The 24,947-nt window shown below is 39.0% G+C and overlaps 2 protein-coding genes across 4 annotated transcripts; both read left to right on the top strand.

Moving 5' to 3' along the window:
• The first annotated feature begins 286 nt into the window (after positions 1–286).
• Positions 287–11,647, top strand: LOC137288107 (arginyl-tRNA--protein transferase 1-like). 3 transcript variants are annotated; one of them, XM_067820502.1, is made up of 10 exons: positions 287–393; positions 1,261–1,324; positions 1,815–2,236; positions 3,194–3,321; positions 3,663–3,752; positions 4,949–5,110; positions 5,504–5,685; positions 6,025–6,124; positions 7,229–7,346; positions 8,411–11,647. In XM_067820502.1, exons 1-10 carry the CDS (start codon positions 300–302, stop codon positions 8,587–8,589), a joined length of 1,539 nt encoding a protein of 512 aa, XP_067676603.1. In that variant the 5' UTR covers positions 287–299; the 3' UTR covers positions 8,590–11,647. The 3 variants fall into 3 exon arrangements, with proteins under 3 accessions (XP_067676603.1, XP_067676604.1, XP_067676605.1); XM_067820503.1 differs by lacking the exon at positions 4,949–5,110 and adding an exon at positions 4,754–4,915 and having other exon boundaries at positions 291–393; XM_067820504.1 differs by having other exon boundaries at positions 299–393; positions 3,200–3,321.
• Positions 11,648–18,821: 7,174 nt separating this feature from the next.
• On the top strand, positions 18,822–23,259 carry LOC137288110 (uncharacterized). The gene is made up of 5 exons (XM_067820505.1): positions 18,822–18,993; positions 19,469–19,781; positions 20,382–20,452; positions 20,796–21,105; positions 21,676–23,259. The coding sequence occupies exons 1-5, from the start codon at positions 18,907–18,909 to the stop codon at positions 22,398–22,400; spliced, it is 1,506 nt and encodes a 501-aa protein (XP_067676606.1). The 5' UTR covers positions 18,822–18,906; the 3' UTR covers positions 22,401–23,259.
• The last annotated feature ends 1,688 nt before the right edge of the window (positions 23,260–24,947 follow it).

Consider the following 24,947-nt stretch of genomic DNA (forward strand, 5'->3'; position numbering starts at 1 on the left):
GTTATCTATGTGTATTATGACATAATCGTTGTAAATATTCTGAACTGTCTTACGCACGCAACAGAACCGCAGAATAAAGGTCTATCGAAAAAGAAAGCACGATGCGAAAAAGTTGCTTTTCTGTTGGCGTTATTTTATCCCAACATTCATCCCAAACATCGTAAACAAATAAATACTTTAACAAAAACATGGGTTGTGGTATCCTGAGGTACAAATTATGCTGAATGGGTACAGATTGTTATTTTTATTTATTCTTCTTCCACGATGTTTCGAATTTAACAATTTCCAGCAAGACTGTCATGGCGTCGGCAAGAAGCATTGTCGAGTACCTCGGTGACCACGAACGTTATCGTTGTGGTTACTGCGGATCCTCGGATACTAACTATTCCCATGGTGAATTGAAAATTATTGCAAGATTTCTCGGAAACATTATACACTCTAATCTCAAGAGTTTAAAAGTGTGAATTCTAGAGTATGTTGTCAAGGAAAACATTGTGATATTCCACTGAATTATTCAATACGATTTTGTGCGAGTGATGCGCTAATTATACATACACCATAACGCATGCTATTATGCACCATGACAGTTAGCTCGTCATTCTGTTTTAAGTGGGTCAGCATGTTCTCTATGTTTTTGTTGTCACAAACAAACGCAATTTGCACGCGACGCGGAAGTAAATGCTACACACTGCAATGTTACTCATTTCGCGACGACAGTGACGTCATACAGCCCATGGGATCCATTTCGAAACAAATAACAACCAAATCATGTGGCCCCCCTAAGTAACTGAAGGAATTACGCAAATTTGAAGGAATTGCATCTCAAGTGTAAACAAACGCAGCCCACTCGCAAAACAGTTTGGAGTGTCAGCCAGTCAAGAACTATCATTAAAATATTGGTATAGTTCACTATTTCTTGAACATCAGCACTATTTTGCTCCAGTTGATACCCATTTGCCAACATTTTAAAATTGTCAACAGGATCTGCATCATATTTAATCCTGGCGTTGCTGTCTTCTTAAAAACAAGATGCTGGTGTTTCCTCACCTGAAAACTTGTTCTTTCAATACAACTATAAAGTAAAACATACCCAGTTGCTCTATGAGGATGATTATTTGGAAAATGATATCTCAACTTTGGTAATACTAAAATGTTGGTTCAAAATGTTCCACTGTTACAAATGGGTAATGCTGAACAAACTTGAACATATATCAGCGTAATGCTACCACAGCACAAACTAGCATGAACTTTGTTTTGTAGGTATGTGGGCTCATTCCATGACAGTACAAGACTATGAAGACCTCATCAACAGAGGCTGGAGGCGGTAAATATAGAATTTCATCTTGACTTGCAAGATCAGTTGGTTTTGAGGAGCATTAAAAAATGATGCTACATGACATATTTTTATGTTTACCTTAACCCAGTCACTTCTACAGTCATTTGACTCAAAAAAGAACTAATGAATTGCAATGTAGCTTGAAAACTAATTAACATCCAATGCTCAATGAAAGGCTGATCTTTATCAAAACATCAGACTAATAAACTATCGTTAAAGTACTGATATAGTTCACTATTTTTGACAAGGGAGGAGTGCAGACAAAGACAGCCAACTGTTCAAGAAGCATGTGCACAAGTGCTGACAAAGTTATCAGACTTCTAAGATAAAAAAGTGTTTACCGAGTGATATTTCACCGAGATATATCCTGGTAACTTTTACAAGTTTCATCTGATCCTTAGAAATGTTGTACAAAACAATGTAATATTGATGAAAAAGAATGCAAATAATATGTTTTAATCATTTTGTTTCATGTCAGGAGTGGCAAGTACTGCTACAAGCCCACCATGAAGGTGACATGCTGTCCACACTACACAATCAAACAAGATGCTCCTAGTTTTAAAATGAGCAAATCCCATAAAAAGGTTATAAAACGTGTGAACAAGTTTCTTATTCATGGAATAAAGAAAAGTGATAAGAGTGACAAAATAGACAGTGAACCATCTGATACACATGGTGGTGAAAATCTTGAACGATTAGAAAATATATTACCCAGTGACTTAAAACTTAAAGCTGATGGTGTGAAGCTCAAAACAGAGTTGGAAGGTTCAAGTTCACAGATCAATTCAAAGGGAGATGTCACTGATAAAGGTTCATCAGAAGCAAGCACAAGCAGACAAGCTAACAGCAAAGAAAAGGCAATGGATACAGAAGTTAGACAACCCCATCAACCTCAGCCAGGTACTAATCAAGCTGTGACAGTACACAGTAATCATTATTTCATCTAGTATCCACTTGCCACTTGGTGAAATGTACAGCAGGGTTATCATGCCTTGTAGCTTTCAGTGAAATGTCCAGGTTCAGTTCTGTTTGGGGCAGACTGGCAACTGCTATATTCATGTTATGGCACAGTTTGTGACTTTAGCCACTGATTCAAGAGACTTATGTTTGAAGCATTTTTTTTTCTCTGGAAAGAAGAATTTATATTAGTACACAGAGCAAGGCAAAACATACTGAACATATGTATTAAATATCCGAACAGGTCAGAAGAAACTGCTGGTTCTTAGTATAATTTAGGTTATCAGGCAGTGAAAGTAGCCAAAGCAGATTTGCTGGGACAGCTAATTTACTGAACCTGGTTCCCTATTACAATCTTTTGTTAGTTTCATACCTGACCGTACAAGAAGTAGTGGACAAAACTTGGCAGTGCCAGAGGGTTTTATGTCTTCATTATCTTTCCTTGATCACTGTAGGTGCCGAGTACCATGATGGAGAACATGTTTGAGCAGTAGCCTTACCAAGTCTGTATGGAAGTCTAACAAATGTAGACCAATCTTGAATAATCGGTAAAAGATCAGTTCCGTGTAGTATGGTGTTTCTTATTTTGTAAAATATGTTTGATATCTTTTCATGAAGGGGTGGTGATGTAGCCTGTTTAACTGTTTGCTTGTCATGCCTAAGACCCGGGCTTGATTCCCCACATGGGTACAGTGTATGAGATCCATTTCCTGTGTCCCTGTCATGATATTGCTGAAATATTGCTAATCCCACTTTTCATGAAAGCTGCTGTAAGGTATTCCTTTCATGATCATGAATTTGTGTTCACGCAGCATTGACATGACAGATTTTCTGTGACCTCAATATCACGATAGACGATGATATACCCATATAGAATCATGAATAAAAGTGGTTATGCAGGTTCAGGAGCAGACCCAAGTTTACCGCCGAGCAGAAAAGCCAAGGATATACGCAGGGAGCGGAAACTGCAGAAGCTGACAGACAAGGGAATGGATGCAGAGGCTGCTGCAGCAGCTGTACAAAGCAAGGTGAGGGGCAAAACTTTCATCCTGTAACTATCAGGGCATCATGTAATCAGTTAATGTGCTTCCTGTTCACAGAAAAAATCACGGTGGGGCCAAAGAGACACAGATCAAAACTCTTTGTACCCTGAACATGCACTTCAGAAGATATTATGGTGTACCTTGTACCTCCACCTTTCATGATGCAGGTTTCATCTGTATGGTAAATGTCTAGGGCATTTGTCAAACTGTTTGAAGATATGAAAGTTGTTCCTTGAAAGGACTACAAAACTCAGATTGCTTTTGGATCAGAACATGCTGGCTTCCTTTTAAAACAAATGTTGTATGTGTTGTTTTGCATATTCCAGAAGCTACAACGCATGGACTCTGAAATGAAGAGCTTAGAGGATTACCTCAATGAACCAGAACAGGCCCCCAATGTGGCTCACAAACTTCAAGTAGGTGGAGACAACTCTGAGTCACACTCTTCCTTTCTGAATTATTTGCCAAAAGCACAAGGTTCTAATTTGAAAATATTTCAAATATTTATCTGAGTATAGCCTTGACATGCTGAACAGAAAACATGATTATGGCAGAAATTACTTGTCTTGTTTCCTCATTTGATGTCTGTGCAAGCCAGATCTGTGTATACTGATAGTTAGACCAGGGTACAAGTGACATTATCTATTACAGTCATCATATAATTGTAACAGATGAGCTTAATGATCGTAATAACATACAACAGTTGATACCTGAACATGCTGAAAGAGACTGCCGTAATATTGCTTAACTTAAGCTTAGCTGTCCCATTGCTCTAAACATTACCATCCAGGTGATGAGAGGAGGTCTGCTGGCCGTGGGTTTGAATTCCCAATTATGATCCTTGGTCTGCTAGTACCATTTCTGTGTTTCCGGTCTTCAGCAACCCATGCTTGTCGTAATTGGCTTCCCAACATTAAAATAAAATACTCTTAAACCCAAGCAGTAACCAGACAGTTTTTGCTGTACTGTGTATAAGCCCATGTATCTCTACACAACCGTATAAAGCTGCTGAAAATATTTCTTGGCACTTTTGGACAAGTGATCTAAGCCCTAACATGTTCAAAAACTCCCATGCTATATAATCCCTTTGCAGGCCAGGTTGTTGTCATACCTGAATATCCAATGTGTCAACTCACTATCCTATACCCAGGAACCATTCACCTCAACATTCAGGAAGTGATATCACCATCTTCATCTCTGCTGTTATTCTCTCCATTGCACAAACATTCTCTAGCTCATGAAAGTAATTTAACTGGTCATTTGTTTCAGTGTTTGTATATGACCAAAACACAGAGCTACAATATCACATATCACCATGGTATATTGGTATTTATGAGATTAGAGAACTGAGAAATACCACATGGGATAAACCACTTTGTATCAAGGTGGACCAAGTGACTCATCTGTCCTCTTTCAGATCCGTCTTGTGCGATCATCACCCAAAAGTGAAGAGTTTGTGTCGTCTTTCAAAGCTGCCCACACTGTTTATAGCAATTACCAAATGACTATTCACAAAGACCCACCTGGAAAACCCAATCAGAAACAGTATACACGCTTTTTAGTGGATTCTCCATTACAGGTAAATTTCATGTCATCTTCTTTCTCTTTGTAGACCCGACTCATACTTGTAAACCCCCACTCAAATGACTACAGAACAAGTTTTACTGAATCTCACCAAGTGTTTAAGAAATACCAGATGTCTGTTCACAAAGAAGGCGAAAGTGACTGTAGTAAACAAAACTTCACGGAATTCTTGGCAAACTCTCCATTGGAGGTAGGAGATCAAACCATGTTACAAATCATTCCTTTCCTTGCCAAGCTTTTATGCATGCTTTGCCATTATTATTAATTATTGTTGATCTTGCTGCCAGTGAGTGAACTCCCGGGATGACGCTGACATCACAGCTAACATAGCTTCTGATTAGTTTTATGTAGCTGATGTGTATTCCCTGCTTTCAGTTAATTCATTTTTGTTCTAATTTTTGTGAGGTGTCTTTTCAAACACAGTAGTCGAATAGACTCACATTGCATAGATATATTGTTGTTATAATAGACACATACTTCATGCACTTGTTATTGATGTAGTGAACACACATTACTTACAGTAACAACTGCCATAAGACATACTGGTACACACTGACAATCTTTGCAACTCATATACTTGCAGCCAATGAGCAGAGATGGAGGTCCTTCACATGGGTACGGATCTTTCCATCAACATTACATCCTTGATGGTAAGATCATCGCTGTCGGCGTCATCGACATCCTTCCTCACTGCATATCATCAGTCTACCTCTACTATGATCCGGAGTACAGCTTCATGTCCCTGGGCACCTACTCAGCTCTAAGGTAGGGCTGCAGTGACTAGTGTATTGATCACTGGGTAGTATTACATTCATTGTAGTGTTGATGTAACTGGGAAATAATAACATATTGAGGTGTTAAAAAGCCAAACATTCAATGACAGAAAGTGATTTAACAATTTGATTGTCAGGAGTGGCTAGTGGCCAGTTTGGTGATCCAGGATATGTCCCTGGTCATGTGCATAGGATAAAGTCAGCTCATCGCTCAATATAAGTGCTTCAATGTTATATATAAATATATTATTATTATGTACATGTTTCATTGTATGTAACAGATTCATTGTCATTGTTTGTAATGTCCAACTTGGTACATCTTTTGCATCAGGGAGATAGCGTTTGTGCGGAAACTGCAGCAGAGGACACCGGAACTGAGGTTCTACTATATGGGCTACTACATACACTCCTGTCCCAAGATGAGATACAAGGTAACACATTTCATGACACGACACACAGGCTCATTTCTTTGTCATTCATTTTGCATTGTGGGCATGGGGGCACTTGCCTCCCTTGGGTGTGGCAGAAACCTATGACTGGATTCATCAATGTAGTAAATGTTTATCACCTGCTTGACATCGATCTTGACACCTTGATATGACACCTTGATATGACAGAAATGTTGTTTGAAGCATCTCTCTCATATTGAAGTTCTCATTTGAAGTATGTATAATCAAGGATTAATAATTATTTGTAGTGGAAAACAATTATCACCAGTGATCAATAAGAACATTTTATCTCTGACAAGAAAATATCAAAACAGCCAGACATTTCAGATGTAGTAAATGCCCCAAGTCTGTTTTGTATCAGTGGAACTAACAGATTGTAGTGAGTGTGCTTTTACACTGGTACTAGCTTTATTTCATAAATATCAGATGCCTGGGGGTGGTGGAGAAGCCGAGTGGTTAAAGTGTTCGCTTGTCACACTGAAGACCCGGGTTTGATTCCCCACATGGGTACAATGTGTGAAGCCCATTTGTGGTTTCTCCCTCCATTATATTGGTGGAATGTTGCTAAAAGTGCTGTAATACCCAACTCACTCACTCACTCACTCCTGTGAAGATCCATATTGATCTTCAGCAAGCCATGCTTGTTTCAAGGAGCAACTAACAGAACTGGATGGTCATGGTCTGACTTTGTTGATACATGTCATCATATACCAGATTTGTAGATAGATGCTGATACGGTTCATCACTGGATTGTCTGGCCCAGACCCAATTATTTATGAAAAACATGGGCATAGAGCTTGAATATTTTTAGTGTGACAACAAACCAACCATGGCATTTAACAACAAACCAACCAGCCAACCAGCCAACCAATCAGGTGACAGCAGACATCTACTTCCCACATCATATCTGTCTGATTACCTAACCCAGGCCTTTCTCAAGAAGAGCTAATGATGTAAGGTCAAAGCATAGTCATTCCCTTCCGTTACATCTGACTTACATTTGTGATTGTCAGAGATCATTTTCACTAACCTACTGTTGTCCCAGACTGACTGACTGACTGTACAGACATGATGCAATTCTTTCAGGGTCAGTACTTTCCTTCCTACCTGGCTTGTCCAGAGGTCTACACCTGGGTCCCCATTGACAAGTGTCGGCCCAAGCTGGACGCCAGTCGCTATGCCAGACTAGAAGAGGATGGCGTAGGTGAGTAATGTGAGATCTAGTGGGTTGATCTGGGCAAACTGTCTGAGGCCAGACTAGAGATCCAGTAAGCTTGAGGTGGTGGGATCACATACACCTGTGAATGGGTGTATAAATCTTGAAGTCATTAACTGACTCTTTCACTGTCACAACCCCTAGTGTACAATACACAACACTGTGCACTTAAGAGAACCCACGAATCCATTAGGAAAAGACCAGATGGTGGCCACATGAATATGTGTAAACAGCGAGTTGCATGTACAGCAATGTGCAGTGCACCTGGACAAAGTACTGTGACTATGTGTCCCAGTCCACTCAGCTGCGAATGGGTACCTTGTAAGGATGGGTTGAAAGAACTGTATCATCCCCAGGGAGTTCAGATTGATATTATGAAGTGCCACTGAGATTGACATCCTGTGATCGAGGGAAAAGTGAGGCACCTGTGATTGATTATAATGATTTTAGTTGTCTGACCATTCTTACCTGGCAGCAGAATTGTACAGTAACCAGTGAAAATTCACATTAGTGATATAATGCTGTCACTTGTTGGGAGTGGCTCATTTTGTACTTACGCTCTGCATTGTATCTGAGTGTTTTATGTTGTCTTCAGTTGTCTCAACCTGCTATTTGATCCAGAGATATGGGTGTAGACTTTGGAGAGATATGGATGTAGACTTAGGAGAGATATGGGTGTAGATTTAGGAGGGATATGGGTGTAGATTTCGGTGTATTTAACATTGTGGTAGTGGTGAGTGAGTCTAGTTTTACGCCATTTACATCATTTCGCAATGTTCGTGCAATATCACAGCATTAAGCATTGCACCCATGTGAGAAATCAAATCTGGGTGTTCCGCATGACAAATGAATGCCTTAACCACAAGGCTACCTCCTCACCCTCCTTGTAGTGATAAATCATGGAGATTGCAGATCAAGATTTGTATAAGTGTTTCTGCACACATGGAACCATTATCCAATCCAGTAAACAGACACACTGAACACAGCCAAATCCTGGAGACCACGTGTAGATGAGGGTCTGAGAAGAGGTTCATTTGCTGTTTGTGTTGCAGAAGACGACAATGGCAACATTGACCTGGACCGTGTACTGGTTCTCTATGATTCGGAGGCCATGCCGTACGAGGTGTACAGTTTCCTGAAACCCAACGCTAATGATGAGGGGGAAGTGAAGGAGTACGCCATGTTGGCAGGGAAGACCTGTGCAGAGCGAATGTTGCTGTTCAGGAAGTAGATCCCAGGGAGTGAAAGCAGGCTGCAGGATTACTCTCATATAAGTCAGAGATGCCAGTACCAATATGATGCAAGTAGTACTTTCAAAAATCAAAATTAGTAGTTTGACCATAAAATTAGTAGTCATCTAAATACATAAAATCATGATAGATTCTGAGAAAGATAAAATGAAACTAATCTAAGAGTGAGTGTAAAGCTTTAATTTCACATATCTCCATATTATCACTTAACATTTCTTTCCATCATCACATTTTGGCAAAAAAGTGTTTAATTGACTACAATAAAAATATTTGTCTGTACCTGTACATCTGAATTTTAAAGAATTCTCTTCAAATTTCATAGAATTTCATAAGCAAATCGTAGAGGCTGTCATCTCTATCTGAGTGTATCCTTTGTGTGTACAGATGACAGTCTCAAAGTGTTCTTTGTACATACAGATGGCAGTCTCAGAGTGGTCTTTGTACATACTAGTGCTTGTATTGATATGTCATTTTTATGTACAGAGGGCACTCTTGATGTGTCCTCTGTGTGAACAGGTGCCTATCTTTGTATGTGATCTGTATTCATAGGGTAGTTACAGCATGTCTTCTGTATGCACGAGGCCATGACAGTGAGCATGGTGAGTGTTCTGTATAACGTGTGTTTGGGCAATGGGTTCACCAAGCATAGTGCAATGTTGGAGGTGCGTTCCCTGCTGTCATTCTATTGCTGCAATATGGCACTAAGTGTGACCAAACTCACTCATTCAGAAACCATAGACAACTATTGCTACTTTCCTTTTCATGTATTACTGGAGAAAATGATGCTTGTAATTACTGGCAGTGTGTGTGTTCTTCATGGAGAAACATTAGAGAAACTTGCAGTTGTGCTTCTCGGAACTCATGGAAACAAATCTATATTTATACCTGATGCAATTCAGTATCAGATCCATTTCCATTCACTGATATGCGTGAATAATACTAGCGGACATAATTCAGTATGGACAACAACTTGAAGCTGATACCATGAAAGGTATTGTTGTATGATCTCAGAGTATCGTTTTCTTTTGTGTATTTATGTGCATTGGATGTAGATCACGTGCAGTTGTACATTTTGAGGCCACTGTGATTGGACCTTATTTATGCTTTGCTAGACTAGGCCACAGAAATGGATTTGATATCAATAAAAGGCTGTGATTTGTAGTGAAAACTGTGTGAAGCTTTACTGCTCTACTAATCATTTGTTAGTTTAGATTTTCAAGCTAAAATCACAAGCAGCAGAGAAGATAATATTGAACATAGCTTTACTCATCGTTTGTTAGTTTAGATTTTCAGGCTAAAATCACATGCAGCAGGGAAGATAATATTGAACATATTTATGAGAAACTGAAGCTTCTGTTGTTTGTGGTCTCGAGAGAACCTAGACATGTGAACATTTTTTCATTTAACTGAGCATTGTTAGAAATGATCTCTTAAGCCTAAGAAGTAGTTTCTCCTTATGAAATTTGGCTCTTTGAAAACAAATGTCGACTACATTTGTGTATTTTCACATGTAAATATTGTGATGAACATAATGGAAGTAATTTTGTGTGGTTCTTGGCTTCTCATATAAAAGTTGAGTGTTTGGTTAAAATGTGTCAAGGATTTGTGTGTCTCCAAACAGACAAAGTTTTTCTAGAGAATTCTCAATCATTTCTTTAGATAACAAATTGCCATAAAAAGCATCAGGGATACTTCGATAACTGAAAATCATTTATCTTAATGCAACACTTATGCAGTAGTGAGTGAACATTGATCAAATAAACACTTCCATGTTAACAGCTACCTCCTTGGTACTGTGGTTCCTTGTAAGAAAGTATGGTCTGTCATGTGGTTTCCTGGCTTTGTGACGGAAATTACAGATTTGCCACTTGACACATGCTGGATGTGAGCGAGTTAACATTGCTTACGTCACATCAGCAATGTTGCAGCTATTCGTGTCAAACCCCTGGTGGGCAGGGTCAGTGTGTTTTGTTACTCCTTTTGTTAATGATTTGTTAAGTTGGTCACATAGTGGCAGATGTATTCACTAAGAGTCAGGGTGTATGTTCTTGTTATGGATAAGTTATTGTGTAGTTATGTGATAGTAGTGGCTGGCTGTGTTGTTGTTAGTTCAAACCCCAACAGACTGTTGCAGTCAGTCATGAGTCAGTCACATACTCCATGTCTTGTCAGCTGCATGAGGAATGCTTTTACTGACACTGTTGTATTAGGTTGAGGTGCAGATCTTCACAGTTCGTCTTAGTCAGTGTGTCAGGGGCTACTAACATTGATAGCCATTACACTTCAACAGTTCTCAGTGCTGTGATTTTTGTACTACACTGTCCAGCAGGACACAGTATGATGTCTGAGGACCAAAGTGCAGACTAAAGGCTGACTAGTCAATTGTTTTGTCGCATTTGTGATGCATTACACTGATGATAAATTTTGTGGAGTTGCAACTGTCATATATGACATGAACCAGACTTATGCAGAAAGCTGAGTGCTATGGTACTTAAAAGAGCTGCTTTTGACACCATGTGCCTAAAACAATCGCCAACAGTTGTTTGGGCTACCTGCAAAAAGGATATATGTACAGATTTGATGGCAAACTTTGTTTTGTTTCAACCACTTTAACCTGATGTCAGAGCTTGATGTAAACAGGTGACGTGGTTCTCTCAGACAGTACAACTTACTGTGCAGGGTTGTGTCCAGATCAGGAGTCCGGATTATATATATATATATATATATTACTCAAAAGTTGAAGAACACAATTTTTCATTTAAACTGTCATCTGAAAAATAATGTGTCCTTTTATTTTTGGGGGAGTAGAAAAACAAACTTTGATTAGTATAATTGGTACTCTTTAAAGTCACCCTTTCTCAAAGCTGGACATCCCATCATGGTAAATAACAAAGCAGTGATTGCTCATTTACTTCCTCTTTAGGCAAACCAATCCACAGTTTGTCTGTTTGTATCTGGTTATGTGAAGGTTTCATCACTGACTGTCTCTAGTGTGCATACTGTCTCTACTAATGTCTCAATAAAAACATACCTTTTTTTCTTCTGGTGTTTATTTCAATTATTGGAAGACTGGCAGTTGTGGTGAGAAGTATGATCATTTTAGTTTCAGGCAATAAATTTAGCTAGTTGATGGCTGAATGGTAATAAAAATACTAATGATATGTTTATATGGCTGCAACAATACAGTTTGATTCATTGAAGAATTGAATCTGACACCTTGGTTTTGATTTTCAATTACCACTAAACATGATTGGTTGACTTTGATCTAATTATTCGTGAGAGAACATGATGAATTCAGAAATGAGGCTGCGAATTAGGGTTTATTTTTGCGGTGGATACATAAGAAATACACTACTGACATGCTGACACGATGAGGTGCTTATTTATGTTTACTTCACTCACATTCACAGTCAAAAAGTCACCATGTGTTCCTCCGTTGTTTTTCGTTGTCATTCTCAAGGTTCCACTACACTATATCAATATCACATGCTGCCCGAGCGAGGACCGTATGGAAACAACTCAAACGGACAGAGGCCTGTGACAGCTGTGATTGGATGAAATAGTGTAAGATGTGTATGTGTTTTAAAAGCACATCCACCCTGTTATTAAAACTGACCACAATTTTAAGTATTTAGTGCTGTCATTTTTATCACCATGGGTTATGCTTATGTGTGTACATATATTTTGAAGTAGCTGACATTCGGTGCAGAGCTGGGGGTTGATGTGTTCCACTTCCTGTGCTTGGCAAATGTGCCGGACAAGTTGGCCACAACTTGTGTTTTATTGTAGCTGAGAGGCCAGACTGTGCCTATGTGTACATGGAATGGCTGTTGATAGCCTGGATATTTTTTAAAAAAATATAAGGTTACTATAGAAGTCTATGGGAAAACATTTGGTGTTGTGTAACCTGTAGGGTTCCAGCACATTTCAGTAATTCATACTTTACATGCTTTCCTGTGTTTATTTCACCATGGAAACAAGTCAGTATTAATGTGGAGGCAAATTTAAAGGTAATGGGAGTAGAGATGGGGCTATTTTGAGTGGAATAGATTGTTGTAGTGTTGTGAATATGAACGTTGCTTCGTTTTGAGGACCAACAGTGGTAATAGACCCCTATGGTGAGTTCAACCCTTGATTAATGGTTACCTGCTTCTAAATTTGTTGGAACTGATGAATTTGACAACAAAGTAAGCCAAAATCAACACTATTATAACAATGTGAGTGTCTGAGGTAATCCCCTGAGGGTCAAATTAAAGTTAAATGATAAGAAAATCATGAAATATGTTCACTGCACAGCAGAACATGTCACAAACCCTTGTTTTAAATGTAAACATTGAAGCATATGGTCAATTCTTTCTGTCTGGCCCCTTTTGCATGTGAATCAACTTAATTTTCTTTCCTTTTTAAAACAATCCCCCTTTTTAACACATATGACTTTCAAAATTATTTTTTGTTTTATCTACAACTGTCTCATTGCTGTTTTGGATTTTATGATTTGACATTTAATATAATAGCAACATTATTTTCAGCTTGCAGAATGCCTGTTGATGAATGGGGAGGTGTGTATGCACACATACAGCAGAAACAGAAGCCTTCACATCCAATGTGGTATTTCGACAAGCCGGTCTGAAGTCTGTTGTTGACTGCGTCTAATCAAGCACACGCCCTTTTCTTCGATATGTCTTACCACCTTGTAGCAGTCGCAGTACTTGGATATGTAGGTACATACAGTACATTTAAGTTCCCCAGTCCAGTTAAAACACCACAATGTCTGACTGGTAACTTCCACCACTAGGTCATCGTTATCCATTAGAAGTTTCTGACCATGCACTCTTAATGCCTCACTGTGCACTATTTCTTTTTGCCAGACATGAATTAAGGGCTGTACATGAACCCAAGAAGTTGATTAGATGTAAATAATAACAACTGACCCTTGCAGAGTGGGTCTGACCACAAATTTTATTGACTTGAGAGTGTGTGATGTCTTAAATTATCTCCCTTGTTTACCCATATACAATATGTCTTCTTGTCACCCAGTAACCCATAAATTATTGCAGAGAAACACTGTTTTTAGCTGATACTGTCAAATACTGTTAACTGTGAATAGAAATATTCAGTTTTGGGCAGGTTAACCAATAGATTTTTGAAATTATGAGGATATTTTCACTTTGTACCCTCTAAACTGGCTTATACATGAAACTGTCAAGTCTAACAACCTGAAAACAATACACAGTAAATAGTTTTGATTTCCTGGAAGTTTTTTAGAGTCTTAGCTTGATGAATCAATAGATTCAAGCATAAGTTCCTATCATGCTGTGGTCTAAAAGTGATTTCATCTGTTTAAGGGGTCATTTGCCTTGATCGACGAACAGGCGGCAGGGTACTCTGATCAGTGTTCCAGACAGCTAGGCATTATGCATCTCCTCACTTAATACTTTCTGACAAACTTCATCAACCAGCCTTACATATGTCAAGATGCTAAAGCTGCTTAATGTGAAATCTCTCCAATTTCTGGCCTGTATTCCATGATTTTGGTCGTTCAAAATATATTCTGGGTTGATATGATCTAGGCAGCCCCAGTCATGTATGGAATCAACCCATGACCCCCTTCTTTTGTGAAATAGGAGTAAACTCCCATGGTATATACATGATTTGAAAACTTTCTCTATGAAAGCAGAAATGCATTTTCGCAAAGCTTTGATGAAGTAAACATGATGTAACTCTTACACCTCTATCAGTGCAGCAAATCTCTTTATTCTTTTGCCATAATAGATATGTTGGACAGAAAAAAATATTGAGGTTTCATGCAGTTTTATTTTTTTTCTGAGAAGTTACATGTATATACAGTACATAAATCACAGATTGGCCTAGTGCAGATGCAGATCATTTTTTCTACAGGTTCCACTACACTATATCAATATCACATGCTGCCCGAGCGAGGACCGTATGGAAACAACTCAAACGGACAGAGGCCTGTGACAGCTGTGATTGGATGAAATAGTGTAAGATGTGTATGTGTTTTAAAAGCACATCCACCCTGTTATTAAAACTGACCACAATTTTAAGTATTTAGTGCTGTCATTTTTATCACCATGGGTTATGCTTATGTGTGTACATATATTTTGAAGTAGCTGACATTCGGTGCAGAGCTGGGGGTTGATGTGTTCCGCTTCCTGTGCTTGGCAAATGTGCCGGACAAGTTGGCCACAACTTGTGTTTTATTGTAGCTGAGAGGCCAGACTGTGCCCATGTGTACATGGAATGGCTGTTGATAGCCTGGATATTTTTAAAAAAAATATAAGGTTACTATAGAAGTCTATGGGAAAACATTTGGTGTTGTGTAACCTCAAAAGGCACCTGGCGGTCCAAGGGACATAACCCTTCTTAACATGATCATAGAGGACCACCACAAAAAACATGTCTCTTCACAACCTAGCAAAATCATTCACAAAACATCCAACACTAATCATCCAGTCAGAACTGTTGTTAGTAGACATCATCAAGATGATGATGCTAAACAAATTTAACTCTTGAGTGTTAAAAGCAATCTGTAGTTTTTACTTCTATGAAGAATTGAATCGAAGGTCCATTATAAAAATATAATTGAGGTGAATTGTTGTATAGCACCTAGTTGCCACTAGATGGTGCTCAACGATGCTGTGTGATAGAGTCATGAATAGGAGAAAACACACACAGGTGGCAATAGCAGCAATGTACACAGTAATATTAGAGGAGCTTTGAGAAGGCAATATGGAAAGGATGACATTTAAAAGGGGACTCTGAGGATAGCGAGTTCACAAGTTCCCATCCTAGCTGAACTATAATCGTCAACAAAACTAGGGGAACTTCTTTTTTGGTTTAAGACTGAAAAAAATTGGGAGATTGATCGGAGTCAAATAATTCTGATGTGATAATAATGAATGTTTTGAGAGACATCACCACTTGCACTTCCTTATGACCACAGTTGTTTGTATAGTAATCACTCTTGACAGATGATTGGTGTATTACCGGGTATGTGAAATTTGTTGGTGTGCAATTTTCATTTTCAAGCAAACATCTACAAACAGTAACAAGTGTGTGATGCAGGATGAATGTCAAAATTGTGTATGGGGTTATAGTGCAGGGCTCAATTATCTCATGTGTTTTGTTATGAGGGGGTGATAAAAAAAAAAATAAATGGTGGCGACTTCATTAGGCGTCTGTCTTCGAAACATTGCTTATAATTCCTATCCAAATTGAAAGGTCAGGTTCCCCTACATGTTTTTTAGCTTACCAAAGCTGGTTTGTTTCACTCATGGTAAACGTGGTCTGTGACACTTAACAGACCTTCTAACAATGGATCTGGTGACAGTACTCTATACACACCTCACAGAGTCACAGTTTATTCTGGAGAAGGGAATGTGAACTGCTGGCCATTAGCAGAAAAAACCCCTTCAGTTTGAGTTACTAATAATATGTGCTGTGTTGGGGCTGAGATAATGTGCTTGAACTGACGTGATAGAGATGACTCACCTGTCGGTATTGACAAAGGGAATTCTATTGTTATCCATTATGAAAAATGTCAAGACTATTGATACACTTTATCTAATGAGAACATTCATTTTAGGCTATGGTGGTGGATGGTCATCAAGAGACAAGGATCTCTACCACTCACTTACCCATCCATTTACCACATAACACCAATCCCTCCAACCCACCATCCATGTACTGTATATATCCCACCCTTGTACTGCCTGTGTTCAACATGCCACTCACTCACCCACCCTTATACTGCATACCACTCACCCATCAGCCCTTGTACAACATAACACCCACCAATCCACCCTTACATTGCATAGCACCCACCCATCAACCCTAGTACAACATACCACCCACTCATCCACCCTTATACTGCATACCACCCACCCTTATACTGAATACCACCCACCCACCAAGCCTTGCACAACATACCACCCATTCAACCACCCTTTTACTGCATACCACCAACCCTTATACTGAATACCACCCACCTATCAACCCTTGTACACCACAAACTCATCAAACCCTTTTACTGCATATCACCCACCCTTATACTGAATACTCATCCACCCTTATACTGCATACCACCCATCTATCAACCCTTGTACACCATAAACTCATCAAACCCTTTTACTGCATACCACCCACCCTTATACTGAATACTCATCCACCCTTATACTGCATACCACCCACCCATATCCTACATACCACCCACCATCAGCCCTTGTACAACATACCAACCACTCATCCATCCTTACACTGCATACCACCAACCCTTATACTACATACCACCCACCCATTAGCCTCTGTACAACATTATACCCACTCATCCACCCTTATACTGCATACCACCCACCCATCAACTCATGTACAACATACCCTCTACTCATTCACCCTTACACTGCATACCACCAACCCTTATACTGAATACCACCACCCATGAACCCCTATACAACATACCACACACTCATCTACCCTCATACTGCATACCACCAACCCATCAGCCCTTGTACAACATATGACCCACTCATCCACCCTCACACTGCATACCACCCACCCATCAACCCTTGTACAACATACCACCCACTCATCCACCCTCACACTGCATACCACCAACCCTTATACTGAATACCACCCACCCATCAGCCCCTGTACAACATACCACCCACTCATCCACCTTTATACTGCATACCACCAACCCTTATTCTGAATAACACCCACCCATCAGCTCCTATACAACATACCACCCACTCATCTACCCTTATACTGCATACCACCAACCATCAGCCCTTGTACAACATACCCCAACTCATCCACTCTTATACTACATACCACCCATCCACACACCCATCAACCCTTGTACAACATACCACCCACTCATCCACCCTTATACTTCACACCACCCACCCATCAGACCTTGTACAACATACCATCCACTCATCCACCCCTGTACTGCATACCACCCACCCATGAACTACTACCCACCCACCAATCCACCCTTATGCTCCATACCAGCCACCCTTGTACTTCATAACACCCACCTTGTACTCTATACCAGCCATATCACGGGACACCCCCTTATGTATTACATGCCATCACACCCATCTAACCTTGGTTTATATGTGTAGTAACATTATTTTCTCTAAAATTTGCGAGAACTGATGAGTTGAAGCATACAAATGACAGTGGAAGAAGGTGATATCATGAAACAGGATGAATGTGACAAGCTGTGTAACTGTAAGGTATCATAAGTCGCTAGATATGTGTAATGTGATGAAATGTTGACATGTGGCTGTGGATTGGTGTGTTATATTTTATAAACAAATGCCTGAGAAATAAATGTTGGCTTTCTTACAGAAAAATATTTTTTCTTGTTTCTATCAAAAGTGGAAGAGACGTGATAATTTATACAGCCAGGTGCCACTGATCCTTCAGGTTTCCCTTCCACAGTTTCTGTTTATCAGTAACATATCTGTGGTCAGGTGATCAACTAAGTCATGACTCCCTTCCTCAGTCATGAAGCCAACAAGCTGTGATCAGGCCTACCATACAAACAGCAAACAGATCATCAAAACTAAACTTATATACACCAAAACAGAACAAAAATCACCAAATTTGGAAAGTAAACTTCCGAAACTGCAACAATATCCTCTAAAACCAAACAAACTCTCTGGAACAGAAAACTTATTATTTAAACTGGAAACAAAACTTGCGTATATAGTGAGCTACAACAGCACCTGAGAATGGTCGCAGAGCATACAAAATGGCCTATATTCTTACTTCTCAGTGTCAGGCTTGTAATTCTGCACAATGTAGTATCATATGTATTATATTTGTATCATAATTTCTAAATATACACAGCAGTTATAACACCTATATTTGTATCCTATGCAATGCCAGTCAAATTGTGCAAGCCTTATTATGCGCATTCCAAAAACCTTTGAGCTCCTGTGACCTTGATCTATAAATAGGTGGGGTTTGCCAGGTCAAATTGACCTGCTGATAACCGTCAGCGACAAGCCAGTCTCTGAGTATTTGATTGCAGATTTAGACATGAAGGTGATATTCGACATTTGAATAAAAATGCCTGAAATACGCAGGGAATTTTACATATATGTAAATCTGCAACACATCCACATACAGGTGATACCTCTGTCAGCAGCAGCAGCAGCAGCATGGACTGGACCGAACAGTTGGTCAGACCAGAAGCTTCTATTGGGGAATCCCCTGATGGAATACCCAACAGTTTCACACACTAAAAACACTGCTTATCAACAGGCATGACTGTAGTATATATACAAGCTATGAGGGTCTTGTGTCACTCATTACAACTGAACAAGATGGATGTGCATCATCGTATAAGCATGGTGAGGATATTGTTCATTGTGATTGCAATGTTTTTGACACATTGAGTTTCATACATAAAGATCGTAATTGAGCTAATCAAGAACATGTTCACTTGCAGACAGGCAATCATGTAAACAGGCAATTAAGGGTCTGAGATAGGCATCTACCTTTCCTGGTGTATCATTGTTTTATTATATGCGTACTTACCTCCACATATTGATTTATAAAGCGTTTATATATTCCCTTTATATATTACCTGGTGTAAGAATATGTATGCAATCAGATCATAGTAATCATTCTTTTGACTTTCTTTATAGAAATGTAAATAAATGTCTAATATAGTATCTGATCAAAGACTGTATTATCATTATTTCATATTTGTTGCTTAAAATCATAAGTCAAGCAAAGAATCTATTGATTCTGTTAACTATCCAAACCTCACTTTAAAAATATTTAATAAAGTAAATATGATTGTTTGCTTTATACTTTTCTCAGAATTCAACATGCTCATGGCTCTCATTCAAACTGTCTGGATGCACTGAACCAGTAGTGAGACTACACATAAAGTGTGAGCTAGGTATATCCCACATGATGGTGGTTGTCAACAACAAACAGGGGTCACTCGAAAACCTGTTGTTCCTGAAGGCTGGTAATGACTTGGAACAGTTTGTCCTGGCACAGGACACAGTTCAGGTGTTTGGCCTGAAGATTGACACTGGACAGAGCAGCAGCAGATACCCGCTTGCAACGTCATATGCCGTGGAAACAAGTCACAAAATTGTCATATCTCCAGCTACCCTGACACAAGGTATGAGAACATTGCTGTTTCAGGTGACCATTTTGTGATGGTATAATTGGCATCACACCAAATATATACTGAACTACAAAAGAAACATTACCCTACCAAAAAGGTACCAGATTTTGTATTGGATAAAAAAACCGTTAAACATGTTGTCAAGACGCAGTAACTAAAGTAATGGTGGGACAAGGTTTTAGTGTTTATGTCATGAAAATGATACTTCACGTGCATCCCGAGGCACTGTGATCTGAAATACCATTTTTATTAAACTCGTTAAAGATTTAGTATCAAACTCACTTTCACTCGTTTGATGCCAAATCATTAACTCGTTTAATGAAAACGGTATTACATGGAAGGTCTTTTAGTATCCTCTATGTCTTCCTTTGCAAACATAAGTACCATCCCAACATATTTACCATGTTTAACAGGGTCAAGACTTTCAAGGTTTTACTGAATATACCTGACAGCAAAGTTGATATGAAAACATGAACTATGACTAATTGTGGTTTTGATTGTTGTAAATATTCAAATGCAAATATTTAAGTTCAAAATACCTGTCATAATTCTTTTGTATGAATGAAACTTTGAAGTGTTGCCTTTGTTTCACAGAGGTGTACTTGAGATGTGGGATGCTGTTCTCTTTACCTGATCACATGACACACGTGTTGGGAGATTCTCAGGTGAATGAAGCTTCTTGCTTGTATTGTTGCTAAGCAACACTGAATCTGACATTTCCTTGCAGTTAGTAACATTGGGCATAGTTTTATCTTCTGAGACAGAGGCATGTATTATTCAGTCTTAATTGGATATCTGTGTTCTGACTCTTACATGAAGTAAAGTATGAATCCAACTGACATGATTTTTTTTTTCAGTCATTTAGTACTATCTGACGAGGAAACAATATTTGAAGTAGGTTATATTTTATTACTGCAGATAAATATCTTATCAGGACATAAACTCATTAAACTTGCCTTATGAAATTGAAAACCTTTCATTTTGTTAAAAAATATATTAAAATTTCAGGATGACCTTGAGATGGAGGTGGAGCACAAGCCACCATTGACCTACAGCCTTAAACCTACTGGACCATCAGACAGTGAGGCAGGTCTGTGTGTTGTGTTCTGTGAGAGAAGTCAGAAGGAGTATGTTGTGCTGTCATCCCAACCGATCAGTGCTGGCATCCCACTCTTGCCCGTCCGTCAATCCAGGAACATCTACAGAGTCAAGGTCATGGGACTGAAAGGTTCCAGGGTGATCTCTACTAGGCATGGGCGAGTTGTGGGTGGAGTGTACACACCACGTTGTGCGTCAGACATCATGACTATTAAGACATGTAAGTTGGCTCAGCTTTCAGCAGTGAATATAAAGCAAGTGATTTAAAAATGTCACTCTCAGCAGTATTTTAGTCAATGCTATGCAGGAAATGGTCTGTGCCTCTGACACGGTTAAATACATAAGTTTCCCATGGAGTACAAAAACAGGGATACAGATAGGATCAGGGCCCTGTTTCACAAAGCTCTTGTAAACCCAAGATCTCGTAAGTTTTCTTGTAGCATTCATACCTCCTATACTGTAAGATAGACTTACGACAGTCGTAGTGCTATAAGACCTTTGTGAAACAGGGCCCTGGAGAGTTTCCTTGAAGGGTGTACAGGGGTCAGATTTCATTGTGTGTTATGCTATTCTGATTGCACTCTATACCTGAATATGTACTTAGTATGCACATATGTATCATATATTCTTAATGTTCCCTTTCCATAACACCTATAGAAATTCGTGGACACTGGTATGTAGCATCATTCTCTCATTTGGGGTATTAATATGGCCAAGTAAATCAGAATGTTTCTCACAGTTTTGACCAACTGACTTCTGATAGTATTTTAACAGTTTGTTTTGTTTTCAGGCAATACAAAGGAAGATCTCCAGAGGCTTCTGTACAAAGCAGAAATCTTTTGTTCCAAGAACCAACAAAATCCAAGCAAGTACAATGTTAAGAAGTTCTACCGCAACAAATCTGAAAGCTACTTTGATGACATCATGTCCAACAGAAATGGTGTGATGGAGAAATACATTAAGGACAACAATGGTGACCCATATTGTCCGATCAACAACGAAATCTGTGGCCTCTTCTTCAGTGGATCCAAACACAGAAAGAAAATACCCAACTTCTCCTACTTTGGCAATAGACGTTTTTTCATTCCAGTGGAGGAGCTGTTCACATCTGACACAAGGATGTTTTTCTCGGACTTCTACTGTCACAAACAAACACATTATGTGACAGCTGTCCTCACAAAGAGGGGGTCAGTTGAAGACACATTCTGTGAGGAGAGACTCCCTGAACTGGACTTGCAGTCTAACCCATTCTTCACCACAAGAGATGATTATATCTTGGGGAAGACATTCACGATGACATCTGTCAACAGGTTCCATGTGGAGTTTCTCTACACTGAAGATATCGACATCAGTGAAATGATGGCCAAATACGGGAAGGACAAAATGTTTAAACGAGTGCCCACTCGGGGAAGGGGTAGCAGCAAGAAGGAGGGAATCCCAAAGAAGCTTAACTGCCCGGACTGCAGTTTTGACAAGAGATTTGAACATGAGGATTTGACACAATGGTGGTTTTAAGACAATATGCCCTTTCTCAATGACATCATATATGCCATATGTGAATGCCACACAGTCATATTCATTCTTGGTGCCAGTTTCCAGTGGCGTATATTGTATTAGCAGATACACCAACTTCATGTGGAATATACATGTTTATCATGGTTGTGTTGTATGCATATCAGTTTTATCATCTTTACTGATCAACGACATATTTGCTATGTAATTACTGTCATGGAGATAATACATGCTTTTTTTGTACCAATTCTGTGCCTCAGTGCTGGCTTACATTGTGATACTTATACACTGTTTCCGTGACAATAATACATGTTTCTGCTTGGAGCAATACTGTGTTACAGCCAAATACTTGCATTAGTTTTCCCATTTGTATGTATATTATTCCTGACATCATATCTAAGCTATGTATAGTCAGAATAATTTTGTATACAGTTCCAGAATACCTTAAATACTGAGATTAAACATGTTTATATTCTTATGCCGATTATATACCTCCGGTGCTTTCCATAAAGCAATGGTTGGATATGGTTTGTTCCTTTTTGTCAAATCCAATTTGCCTTTTTACAGATAGTTGAGTAATGAATAGATTCCATGTTTTAATTTTCAGCCTTCATCTTCTGATATTTTTGTGTTTTTTTAAGCAATCTGTGTTGTTTATAATGTTGGTTGTGTTTCTTGAGATTTCTTAAGATATATGATGACATTTTCCTTTTGCCAAGGGTATAAGCACTTGTTTGTTATGTTGTTGGCATGCCTTTTTCTAAAAAATTATATGTATACACATTTCCACATATATTTACTTCTGTTACATGTGAAACCATTTATGGTTTGTGATCCTTTTAGAATAAACTTATATTTTTCATACTGTGTCTATTTTTGTCAGTTTTTAGGTATGAAATCAATTAAATCCAAGCCAATTATAGTGAGTGAATGAGTTAGATTTGATGCTGCCTTTAGCAATATTCCAGAAATATCAAGGTGGAGAACACCAGGAATGGGCTCATCCACTGTACTCATGTGGGGAATCAAATGAATGTCTTAAACACTTTGTTATCCAACCATTCTTTGGTCTTGTAGAAACACCAGACTTACATTCAGGATATTTAGTGGTTGGAATCATATGGCAGCACAGTTTCTGATTCTGTACCAGATTATTCAGTGTTTGAGTTTTTATACTTTGACAATTTTTTGCAAAAAAATTATAAATATATTGGTTTAGTTGAAAATACAGACAAGCAAATGCCATGATGATACTTAAATTATATTTAAGCAAACAGATCTGTCACAGACAATGAAAGACTACACTTGAAATGCAGGAATCCCTCAACAATTACCCATAAATCCCTTGTGACCAGGCACTTTCCACAGAACTATTACAAACATGTCACGGCAACATGTCCGCTGTGGAGGTACATATTTACTCGGAAACTTAGTTTCTCATGCATGATGTGGATTAGAAAGGCTTGTACAAAACATCGAATAAAAATTGTGATCCTATTCCAGATATACGGTTGAAAAAGTAAATTTTGGAAGAGAAGTAACATTTCGTAACATTCCCTCAACTCAAAATGTGCCCAGCCACCAAACTACCATCCAGGCACTACCTAGCTGTGAGGAAAGAAGGCAGATACAAGCCACCCAAGGAAATATACCTGTACTGCTCAACCACGATATTCCAATCTAGCAGGCAGCTGTCAAGGCATGTGTTCCACACAGAGGCATTTGTCATTGGCTGTGTGACATTGGTGTAAAGAGAAAGTAGGTTAGTGCATTTCAAAGAAAGACAGATACTTGTTCCAAGAATTCATTTTATACCTGGAAACACCTACACAATACAACTGTGTTGTGTTTCTTGAAGCTTATACATAATACATTGACATACCCCATCATTAACTGAGCAGCCTGGCACGTTACAGCATAGACTCTATCTGTTTTGTGGTATGACTGCAGAAAGCAGCATGGAGGGAATATAAAACTGCACCATGCTAAAGATTTAAAGAATACATGAATGAGGGTTCACATACAATGTCCAAAAAGATGCCTAACCTGTGTAGAGTTTACACAAGCGCCACTCCCTGTCAGAGCTAGTATTACTGTGAAGTCGTGCAAGATAACGTGATTGTCTGTGACCTCATTCGATCATCTGTCCTTCACCAATGAATGTGTTCACGACAGCAGGGTGTGTGGAGACTGGCCAGCCAATCAACCGAGGCCTTAATCAACTTCTAATCTATGACTTCTAATGCTTTGATTCGTCAGTCCCTAACTGCATAATACCAATGTATGTTAAAAGATGGTACTACTCGTTGCGCACTTGTGGACACACATAAGCGCATGCATGCAAATGCATATTCAGAACCTAAGGAAATCTAGACTTGCTTCATGTAGGGCTTTAGCATCACAGTGAGGGCTAGGAAAAATAATGTGGTTCCGGGACTGTGAGACAGACTAACACACACATATATAGACACACATAGATCGTCATGCTCTCTCTTCTGAGAACCCTTCAGCTATTCACAAGTCTCAGTCCCAACTGAGCATACAAAACAT

This window comes from Haliotis asinina, chromosome 6, assembly GCF_037392515.1.
Source record: "Haliotis asinina isolate JCU_RB_2024 chromosome 6, JCU_Hal_asi_v2, whole genome shotgun sequence".
NCBI classification, from domain to species: Eukaryota; Metazoa; Mollusca; class Gastropoda; order Lepetellida; family Haliotidae; genus Haliotis; species Haliotis asinina.

What these genes read in the sequence shown, in the direction of transcription:
- LOC137288110 (XM_067820505.1), top strand. Translation starts at nt 18,907, where the DNA reads ATGACTGTAGTATATATACAAGCTATGAGGGTCTTGTGTCACTCATTA. An exon ending in TCCAGCTACCCTGACACAAG is followed by an intron (nt 19,782 to 20,381) that starts GTATGAGAACAT and finishes TTTGTTTCACAG; the next exon opens with AGGTGTACTTGAGATGTGGG. An exon ending in ACGTGTTGGGAGATTCTCAG is followed by an intron (nt 20,453 to 20,795) that starts GTGAATGAAGCT and finishes TTAAAATTTCAG; the next exon opens with GATGACCTTGAGATGGAGGT.
- LOC137288107 (XM_067820502.1), top strand. Translation starts at nt 300, where the DNA reads ATGGCGTCGGCAAGAAGCATTGTCGAGTACCTCGGTGACCACGAACGT. An exon ending in CAGCAGCTGTACAAAGCAAG is followed by an intron (nt 3,322 to 3,662) that starts GTGAGGGGCAAA and finishes TGCATATTCCAG; the next exon opens with AAGCTACAACGCATGGACTC. An exon ending in TGGCAAACTCTCCATTGGAG is followed by an intron (nt 5,111 to 5,503) that starts GTAGGAGATCAA and finishes ATATACTTGCAG; the next exon opens with CCAATGAGCAGAGATGGAGG.